We start from the raw sequence: 11283 nt of genomic DNA, 5'->3' as shown, positions 1-11283 counted from the left end.
GTCAATATGGGTCATCTCACCACATACATATAAACGGACCCATTTGGTTTAATTCCACATTTGAAAGCTCACCTACTTGTCTCTTACCAACTTCCTTCCTACTTACTTACTTGCAACTCAGGTACCATAAATAAACTCATCCAATAACGACTGATTTCCACCTGTTTTACGGTATGATTTCGTCAATTGACTTGTCATCCGGATCATAATTGGATCTGATTCTTCGGTTGATGTCATCAATCGGATCTGATTATGCCTAATTTAGGGCTTTATTTTAGGACTCGAATTCAACTATTGTGTGCTTGTTTATACCTGAACACAATTAATCTCATCTGATTTCATTGTTATGTTTAATCTGTTGCATTGAAATCATCTAATGCTTCATTTCTATATCCTTATTATGTCTTTGGCTTCAATCATTTTCTATGCAACTTGTAGCATTGTTAGTTTTTACAAACATTTATGTCTTATGCAATTAAATTTGTTTAAAATGACATTATCACAGTAATATCTGTTTTTGGATTTGCATTAGCTGCAAGATTTCCTTTTTTTCTGATACTTATATCATGTTTTTTTTTTGTGTTCGTATGTTGGTTTGTTTCGTTTATATCTTTATAATTTTCGATGGGGAAAATATTTTATTTACATTAGTTATACATTCAGGGAGTAAGATGGCGACCGGGCAAATATTCTCCCGTACAACACAAGCATTGTTCTATAACTATAAGCAGTTACCGATTCAACGGATGCTTGATTTTGACTTCCTTTGTGGTGTGCTACATTTCCCTAACTATCATTCATTTTTATTAAACTTCAATTCCTTAACTTTTAACTTATGTCACACAATTTTTATTAATGTTTAGGTAGGGAAACGCCTTCAGTTGCTGGCATCATCAACCCCGGTGCCGAGGGATTTCAGAAATTATTTTTTGGCCAAGAGGAAATTGCCATACCAGTACATTCAACGTATGTTTTAAATATATATTTCTGATTGTGGTAACATAATAGTTAATAAAAAACTATTTTACATCTGTATTGCAGCATTGAATCAGCTTGTGCTGCACACCCTACTGCTGATGTATTCATAAACTTTGCATCATTCAGAAGGTTGGTTTTAAGTTATTATAAAGCTTTAATTCTATATTTATGTTAATTTATGATTATTGATATTTGGAAATGTAACAGTGCGGCTGCTTCATCCAAACTTGCTCTAAAACAACCTACAATTAGAGTTGTGGCTATTATAGCCGAGGGTGTTCCTGAATTAGACACCAAAGAGTTAATTTCTTATGCACGGTTGAACAATAAGGTTCGGATTTCAACTGTTGGTTAAATTTGAGCACGGGCCAGGGTTGGTAGGAGGCCATTAATTGGCATGGTGTAATCTGCACATGTATGTGTCTAAGTTAGGTAGTGATTGTGGTTGCAGGTTGTTATTGGGCCCGCAACTGTTGGTGGGATTCAAGCTGGAGCTTTCAAGATTGGTGACACTGCTGGAACAATTGATAATATTATACAATGCAAATTGTACAGGCCCGGATCTGTTGGATTTGTATCCAAATCTGTGAGTAATCATGCTTGATATTATGTTGTTGACTAGTGGTGGGCGTGCATAATTGGTGGGTTGGGTGACGGGTCAAACTGGATACTTTTTACCTCTTGTGTTCATCCGAAACACTGTTTTTTCGCCAAACATTTTACAATTATTTTGTAAATAGATAGTGTGCCACAGATGATAAGAGTTTTCTTATTCCACTTGTTATCAATATTTTAAACAAGGTTATATAAGTACTTTCATGCATAAAAAGGTAAAAACACACTTTGTAGAGCTTTCTAGGGGTGTAAACGAGCCAAACTGCCTGTGAGTTACTTAAGATCAGCTCGCTAAAAGCTTGAATCGAGCCATGCTTAAACGAGCCCCAGCCTGAGCCTAAAATAAGCTTGTTTAATAAACGAGCCTCTAGCCCAAGCTTCACTTATCGAGCTCGAGCTTGCTCGCAAGCCTAAACGAGTCTATTATTTATATAGTTTTGTTTATTATATTAGATAAATAAATAAGGTATTATATGATGAAAATAAATAATGTATGATGAAAATAAGGTATTTTTGTTTATTATACAGAAAATTATGATGAAAATAAATAATGTATATTATGTTAATATAAACATTACATGTAAAAAATAATAAGAAAATTATATTTAAAATTTTTAATTTATAATAAAGAGCTGATCTCAAACTTGAAAACTGCTCACGAACCGCACTCTAGCTTTACAACTAGAGCTCAAAACGAGCTAATCTCGATCTTGAAAAACTACTCATGAACCTAGCTTGAGCTTTAGAACTAGAGCTCAAAACGAGCCGAGCTTGAGCTTTCGTAAGTTAAACGAGGCGAGCTTGGGCTCGGCTTGGCTCATTTACACTCCAAGAGTTTTCGACCCATTTCATGTGTTTAACCAATTTCCTTTTTAGTTAACTTTTTTTTAATTATCGTTTTACCCGATGGACCAATTAGTGATAAACATAACCCCAATCTACTCATGCATAAGTAAACGGCTTGAAAACACCACTACATTTTTTGGTCAATGATTAATCTGTAAGTCTAAGAAATAATTACATGCTGTCTTTAAACTACAGGGTGGTATGTCTAACGAGATGTACAACACAATTGCACGTGTGACAGATGGAATCTATGAAGGTACTTATAATGAACATTATTTCATTCAAACTACTAAAATTTGAAGAAAAGACTATTAAAATTGAAAATCGTAGGTATTGCTATTGGAGGAGACGTTTTTCCCGGTTCCACTCTTTCTGACCATGTTTTGCGGTTCAATAACATTCCTCAGGTATGTTTGTTACACATGTCATAAAAATTAACTAAAATGCTAAGTATCTCTTTATAATTGTTATTTTAATTTAGATAAAAATGATTGTTGTGCTTGGAGAACTCGGTGGTCGAGATGAGTATTCGCTAGTCGAAGCACTTAAATCGGGTAAAATAACCAAACCTGTATGCGCTTGGGTTAGTGGAACCTGTGCACGCCTCTTTAAATCTGAAGTCCAATTCGGTCACGCGGTAACCTTATGTTTATTTTATCTTATTATAACCTTTTGTAACTCAAAAGGGCAATATGATAATTTCCATCAATCAATCAGGGAGCCAAAAGTGGAGGCGTAATGGAGTCTGCACAAGCTAAAAACAAAGCACTTAAAGAAGCTGGTGCAGTGGTCCCCACTTCCTACGAAGCATTTGAAAATGCCATCAAGGAAACATTTGAGAAATTGGTAAGTCTTGGTTCAAAAATTTATATTTTTATTTTCCTAGTTTTGCCCTTTAGGTACTAAAATTTGTTTTAATGTTTTTATAGGCTGAAGAGGGCAAAATTACCCCTGTTAACGAAATAACTCCTCCACAAATTCCTGAGGACCTCAACTCAGCAATTAAGAGCGGGAAAGTGCGGGCCCCGACTCATATTATTTCAACCATTTCTGATGACAGAGGTATGAATATGAATGTTTTGCCATTATGCATTTTATAAATATTCTTTTAGAAAATAATTTATTTAATTTTTGTTTGCAGGTGAAGAGCCTTGTTATGCAGGGGTACCAATGTCCACAATTGTTGAAAAGGGAATGGGTGTCGGTGATGTCATTTCTCTTCTGTGGTTTAAGCGTAGTCTTCCCCGTTATTGCACACATTTCATTGAGGTTGGTCGACGCTGACTTTTTATGAAATGGAGTTGCTTTAATAATTAATAGTTTCATTGAGGTTGGCCAATGCTGACTTTTTTTTATTTTAACAATTCCTCAGATTTGTGTAATGTTATGTGCTGACCACGGTCCATGTGTGTCGGGTGCCCACAACACAATTGTAACCGCTAGAGCAGGAAAAGATACCGTATCGAGTCTTGTTTCAGGTAAGTTTTTAAAGATTTATGTAGTTATGTGATTTGAATATTTGATTTGATTTAAAAAAGTTGAATTATTTGAATAATTTCACATTTGAAACAGGTTTACTGACAATCGGTCCTCGTTTTGGCGGTGCTATTGATGATGCTGCACGGTACTTCAAGGATGCATATGACCGAGTGAGTTTAGAAAATTAATTTCAAAGTAATTTAAGAGTAAATTAAACTTTTCGACCTTTAGGTATATAGCAAGTTTTAGGCTTTGTCCTTAAACCATTAAACCAAGGAAATAACTGAAATTGTCCTGTTGTTTAAGTTCATTTACAGGTTTCATCCTTTCCACTAAAGTGCGTTATTGTTAAGCCCAGTCATTTGCCTTGCACATGAGGGCACACTTAACAGACAAATGTAACGCCTGTTAGTGGAAAAGACGAAACGTGTAAACAAATTTGAACATAAAGGACAATTTTGTTGTTTTCTTTAGTTCAGAGATCATCATCATCATCATATCATGCCCAGTAAAATCCCACCGACAGCAAAGCTATAAGTAGGGTCTGGGGAGGGTGGGATGTAGGCACACCGTACCTCTATCCAAAGGAATAAAGAGGTGGCTTCCAGAGAGACCCTCGGCTCTAAGTACATATGTATCAAGCAAAATAAAGGAAAATCAAAGTTTAACAGTTATATAAAAACTACTACTAATTATAATAATATTAATAATAAGATCACAGTTTAACAGCTATATAAAAGCTAATAATAATTATAATAATAATAATAATATATGTAAGGGAAATACCATTATGGTATGTGACCTAAATAAGTTAAGTCTAAGTTCTAAGGTATTCAATTCTCTCTAAAAATCCTTAACTTTAATTCTACTTCTCCACGAATTCCTATCCTCAACCATGTCCTCGGAGAGGTTTAGGTCTATCAAATCATGCCTAATCCTCTCATCCCAAGTCAATTTCGGTCGTCCTCTACCCCTCCTCCCCTCTATAGTAATGTTTTCTACGGATCTAACAGGATTCGTCGTCTGTCTTCTCTTTACATGTCCAAACCATCTCAATCTCCACTCTCTTATCTTGTCTGCTATGTTCGCCACCCCTAATCTCTCGCGAAACACAACGCTTCTTATTCGGTCTAGCCTTGTGTGCCCACACATCCAACGTAGCATTCTCATTTCTGCTACCTCCATCTTCCGCACTTGTGCCTTCTTGATGGCCCAACAATCTGTTCCATATAGCATTGCAGGTCTAACTGCCACCCTATAGAATTTTCCCTTTAGTTTAGTCGGGAAACTCTTGTCGCACAATATACCTGTGGCTGCTTTCCATCTACACCATCCTACCTGAACTCGGTGGGTCACATCACTGTCTAATTCCCCATCGCTCTGTACAAAAGATCCTAAATACTTGAACTTCGTTACCTGCGGGACCACCTGCCATTCAATTGTGATCTGTGCGTCTTCATTGTCGTTTATCCCACCAAAATCACAGTGGAGGTACTCCGTCTTAGATCGGCTAATCTTTAAACCTTTTGTCTCTAAGGCTGTTCGCCACTCCTCAAGCCTCATGTTTAGATCTTGTTTTTTCTCAGCAAGTAACACAATATCGTCTGCGAACATCATGCACCACGGGAGAGTCCCCTGAATCGACTTTGACAACTCATCCAAGACTACTGCAAAAAGAAACGGGCTCAACGCTGACCCCTGGTGAAGACCTACCTCTACAGGAAAGAAATCAGTATCCCCCACTGGCGCACGGACACTTGTTTCACTCCTGGTATACATATCCATAATTATCTCTATGTATTTCCTGGGCACTCTTCTACCCTCCAAGCACTCCTAGAGCACCTGTCGTGGCACACTGTCGTAGGCCTTTTCTAGGTCAATAAACACCATATGTAGATCACGCTTCTTCTCCCTATACTTTTCCATTAATCTTCTTATAAGGTGTATTGCCTCTGTGGTGGAACGCCCCGGCATGAAGCCAAATTGGTTGACCGTAACCTGAGTTTCTCGTCTAAGTCTAACCTCAATCACTCTTTCCCATAGCTTCATAGTATGACTTAGTAGTTTGATTCCTCGGTAGTTACCACAACATTGGGCGTCTCCTTTGTTCTTATAGATAGGAACTACAACGCTGCTCCTCCACTGGTCTGGCATCTTACCTGATTTGAGAATACTATTGAACAGAGAAGTTAACCACATGACTCCTTCCTCCCCCAGACACTTCCACACCTCGATGGGTATGTTGTCTGGGCCAACCGCCTTAGACCTTCCCATCCTCCTAAGTGCATCCTTCACCTCTTCTCGTGTGATCCGTCGGCAGTAGCAGTTATTCGATTGTTGTCGTTGAAAGTTTGTGTTGTCATGTTCTTCTTGGTAAGCTCTCCCATTGTTAAAAAGATTGTGGAAGTAGGTTTGCCATCTTAGCTTGATGTCCTGCTCCTTGACCAGAACATGCCCATCTGTATCCTTTATGAACTTCACCGGTCCTAGATCTTGCCTTCTACGTTCCCTGGCTTTGGCAATCTTAAACATAGCATGTTCCCCCTCTTTTGTTTCTAGACTTTCATGCATCCGTTTAAAGGCCGCCTTCTTTGCTTCCGCCACTGCCTTCGCCTCTATCTTGGCCGTTTTGTAGTTGTCCCTCAATTCCACTCGCTCCTCCTCATTCGTGCACCTCATTAGCTCCCTAAAACATCCTTGTTTGTCCCTTATCTTGTCTTGCACTGCGTCATTCCACCACCAAGACTCCTTATGCCCACTTGTCTTTCCTGTTGTGACCCCGAGAGTCTCCTTTGCTACTTGGATGATCTTTGTCTCCATAGCTTCCCATATATGAGTTGAGTCCCCATTTAGTCGAGCCCGCGTATGCGGTATGAGTTTATCCTTAAACAGTAGGAGATTTTCGTCCTTCAAATTTCCCCATCGAATTCTCGGTGTACCTTTCTTCTCTCGAATAGTCAACTTATTTCTGAAGGCTATATCTGTCACTAGTAGTCGATGTTGAGTCACAACTGCCTCCCCAGGTATGACTTTGCAGTCCCTCCACCAACGTCGGTCTCCTTGCCTCATCAAAAGGTAGTCAATTTGCGTGTCTTTAGTTCAGAGATGAAGTCTGAAATTTGCATATACCTAGCTGAAGGACAAAAGGTGTAATTCACTCTAATTTTAATTAAAGCTCATGACTAAATATTTGCTTTTTCTCAATTTTTTTGGCAGAAACTTTCACCATATGAATTTGTTGAAGGCATGAAAAAGAAGGGTATTCGTGTGCCAGGAATTGGTCACAGGTTTGTTACTTCTTTCCTGCAATTTCATAATAATATTTGCTCAGGACCGAATATAAACATATTTAATTTTGGTTAAAGGATAAAGAGAGGTGATAATAGAGATAAGAGAGTGGAACTACTGCAATTATTCGCTCGCACGCATTTCCCGTCAACAAAATACATGGAATACGCGGTTGAAGTTGAAACCTACACTCTTTCAAAAGCGAACAATTTAGTGATGAACGTTGATGGTGCAATTGGAACCCTGTTTCTGGATCTTCTTGCTGGCAGTGGAATGTTTACCAAACAAGAAATTGACGAAATTGTTGCCATTGGTTACCTTAACGGACTATTTGTGTTGGCCCGTTCCATTGGGCTTATCGGGTTAGTTGTATTCATATTTGTACATTGAACACGTGTAGTATTAGAAGTGGTAACAGACTGCTGAATTGATTGTTTTGAAATATGTAGGCATACGTTTGACCAGAAGCGGTTGAAGCAGCCGCTTTACAGGCATCCTTGGGAAGATGTTCTTTACACCAAGTGATTGTTTTCAAAAGCATACACATCATTCAGAGTTCAAACATGTTATGTTAAAAGTTTTCTGTTGTAATGACATTTGGAGTGTTTTTGTGATGGTTGTTTGTATTGGTCCTTGTAAGATTGACAAAATTAACTTTCATTTTATGAGCAAGAGTTTCCCTTTCCAGGGTTTATATCCATATTATGTTCTATAGTAATTGGTATTTTGTCAATGCAATGCAAATTATTTGACTAGAAACCAACAAATTAAATTAGTTGTTTTTTTTCATTATTAAAGTTATATTATTTTTCTGATTTTATCTTTGATTAATCTTGTTAAAAACACTAGTATTTTACTTTTAAAGTGAATTATGCCTAATTAAAAGGTGCCAAAAATGACATACTAACGTTGGGTCGTTGGCATTTATAAAAAATGTCGAAGTATTATATTATATGAAAGGAGGACAAAAATGAGAAGTAGTTAACCTTAAAAAAAAAAAAAAAAAAAAAAACATAACTCAAAATTTAATAAAAAATGAAAAGTAAAAACACAAAATGTTGAGGAATAAAGATCATTGTCTTTTTGTTTATCATTGTGTTTATTTTCGTTATTGATTATGTCTTTTTTCCTTAACATTGTTTATTTTTTTCTTGATATTGTGTTATATTACTCAACACTGTGTTATATTTTGTTCGGCATTATGTTACATTTTGCGATCTGTTAGTCTTTTTTAGTTATAAATGTGTCTTTTGTTTATTTTTGTCATTGTGTCTTTGATTTCGACATTGTGTCTTTTCGTCATTTTTTTTGGAATCAGAATGACGGAGTAAACATTTGAGTTTTTATTTTTTTTTATTTACATTTTGAGTTATAATTTTTTTATTATTTTTTTTTAAAATTTTTTGTTGAGATGTTTTTATGTGGCCACAAATAATTCTCACTTCTCATTTTTGTCTTCCTTTCTATTTTAGCCTTTCCCATATTATATGTATACATAAGTGTAACTAATATTTTGTAATTTGGGTCATTTAAATAGTTTGTGGCTCGAAACTTGTTTGAAATTAGCACGGTGGATTCGCTAGTCAACTCGTTTAAATATGAATTTTTTTGTCTGTAAGCTTGTTTAAGCATTTTAGCCCGATGAGCCCAATACCTCATCCTAAGCCTAACGCTCCAACCCATCACCTCAAGCTCGTTGATTTCCTTACCAACAGGATGCAGCTCAGGCTTTAACAAAATGCAAAAGTGATAATAGAAATATCCGCCACACATTACACATAAACTAGTAATTAAGGCCCACACGTTACTGTGAATTAAAGTGCATAAAGAGAATCGTACAAAGTTTTGGCCGCTTCATTTGAAATATCGAAATGTACGCGTAGCATCGATGGTTCAGTTTTTCATTGTCTCCAAGAGTGATGTAATAATACGAGTTCAATGAAAATACCTATCTTGGTCCTTGTTATATGGGTGCCAAACTGCCAATTGTTTTTCTTCAACCAAAAAGCTTAAATAACTTGTCCGTCTAAGCTTCGATGGTTTGTACATTAGCGCTTACAATTCTGTTTAACATCGAAAACACGTCATAACGGCATATATTCAAAGTTTTATAAAACATTATATTTTAATAGTTATAATAAAAGAAAAGGTTATGAGCACTGAGACACTTGTCACAATGTGTTTGGAACAAAAACTATTGAAAAAAGATATGGATTAGGCTAACCGTAGTGAGTCAAGAAGCCGATTTTAAGTGAAAATCGCCCTCCACATTGCCCCTTGGCGATTTAGGGCAATAATTCTAGTTAAACATGTGTGTGGTAGCTTCATTAAAAGTCATTGCGTAATTTTAAAAAATGCTTAAATATCTCGTTCATTGTGTTAACCCACTTGTTTATTGTAAGTTGTAACCACTAAAACAGTGTGAGAGGCCGTCCACGCCGAATATTATTCATACAAAGAGTGATAACAAAATGTATCAAACCTGATAGCTCTAAATCATTTTTAGTTAAAAGTATATAGCTTTTAACTTTTAACCAAAAAAGAGAACCTTTTTACGTGTGTGATTAGGTGATTAGTCACTTAGGGTATGTTTGGTTGGAGGTAATGGAATGAAGGGGGAATGAAATGGAAGAAGGAATGGAATGGACAAGGGAATGAAATTGATTATTTCATTCATTTGTCTTGTTTGGTTAACCTATGAGAATGAAATAAATTATTACTTTATGTTGTTTGGTATCCTAAAAAATTGTATGATTGAAATAGAAATAATAAAAACACCTATCTCAAAATAATTTTTCTTACAAAAAAAATCGCAATGGCGATGGTGGTGGTGTTAGCTCCGACGACGAAAATGGTGGTGGCAGTGCGACGGTGGAAGTGGGGGTGGAAGTGGGGGTGGCAGGGGTCAAGCGGTGGTAGCATTGGTAGTGATGGTGATGGTAGGGTGGCGGTGATGGTCAGACGACGGCGGTGGCAATGTTTTCGGTGGTTACAGCGACGATGGCGACAACGGTGGTGGCGGTGGTTGCGCTGGTGGTAAGGTGGTGGTGGTGGTGGTGGCGGTAAGGTGTCGGTGATGGCAATGGTAGTGGTAGTTGTTGTTAGGTGGTGATAGTGTTGTTGAGAAAGTAGGGTGAAGGAGGAATAGAATGAAAAAAAAGAAGAGGGGTAGGAAGGAATGGTTTTGATGGAATGTGATTCCATATGTAATGGATGATTCCATTCTATTGAGCAATCAAACACCACTTTTTTCATTATTTCTCCTATCATTCATGCATACCAAACGCTACCTTGGATGACATGTGCGTCATAGTCTTTATTTCCTTGCCAATTACTTTCATAATAACTATATAAAAAAATGTAAAAGATAAGGCTATGTGTTATAAGTCACTCTTAATCTCTTCATTATTACATCAGAGTTGCTTCAGTATTTCCTTCAATCTTCATCATTCAACCACACTACCCAATTGTTTGAAGAGTGGCCCGCGTAACCATGGTCATTTGCACCCTGTCGGGGAGGGGGGGGGGGGTGGACTGTGGTGTTCTGGTGGTGCCGTGCGTGTGCCACCGGTACCCCTAGTTAGGGTGTTCAAAACCGGTTATTCAAAAATTGGCTATCCGAAATCGGATTTTGATTCAGATATCCAAACATATATATATGGATTTTGAAAAAATGAATTAAAAAAAAATTTAAAGAAATGGGTAGTAGCGGCCTGAGATGATGGAGAAAGTGGCAAGCTGGAGATGATGACGGGAATGCTGTTTTTGTGGCATTATTAGATTAACTAAGGTTGGGTACATTTTAATATTTTTTATTTGTTAGTGAAGGGTGTTTTAGTCATTTAGCACTGATCATAACCAACGGACTTAAACATTTGTTAGACCGAGATTGGTATTCATAACAAGACTGAAGTTGGGATTACCACCTGTCAGATTGTCGGTAAGGATTATTAATGACAAATGGTCAATAGCTTGAATTATTAAAATCAAAATTTTAGTTATTTGGATTTACAAAATATTTGAAAACTATCCGAAAAATAATTTAATATATTCGAAAAATTATCCAAAATATCCAAA

At 36.9% G+C, this 11283-nt stretch overlaps 1 protein-coding gene across 1 annotated transcript; it reads left to right on the top strand.

The window, feature by feature from the left end:
- The first annotated feature begins 655 nt into the window (after nt 1–655).
- LOC143636286 (ATP-citrate synthase beta chain protein 2-like) lies at nt 656–7911 on the top strand. Its single transcript, XM_077103924.1, has 16 exons — nt 656–771; nt 864–966; nt 1042–1107; nt 1186–1309; nt 1430–1564; nt 2635–2695; nt 2770–2846; nt 2921–3076; nt 3157–3285; nt 3369–3501; nt 3581–3708; nt 3812–3917; nt 4012–4088; nt 7135–7205; nt 7284–7568; nt 7656–7911. The coding sequence occupies exons 1-16, from the start codon at nt 672–674 to the stop codon at nt 7729–7731; spliced, it is 1827 nt and encodes a 608-aa protein (XP_076960039.1). The 5' UTR covers nt 656–671; the 3' UTR covers nt 7732–7911.
- The last annotated feature ends 3372 nt before the right edge of the window (nt 7912–11283 follow it).

Source organism: Bidens hawaiensis, unplaced genomic scaffold (assembly GCF_021521415.1).
Source record: "Bidens hawaiensis isolate Kalapana, Puna unplaced genomic scaffold, B.hawaiensis_p1.1 tig00007857_1, whole genome shotgun sequence".
Taxonomy (NCBI): Eukaryota; Viridiplantae; Streptophyta; class Magnoliopsida; order Asterales; family Asteraceae; genus Bidens; species Bidens hawaiensis.
The sequence above is the reverse complement of the archived record's forward strand: the minus strand, read 5'-3'. Positions and strand labels throughout refer to the sequence as shown.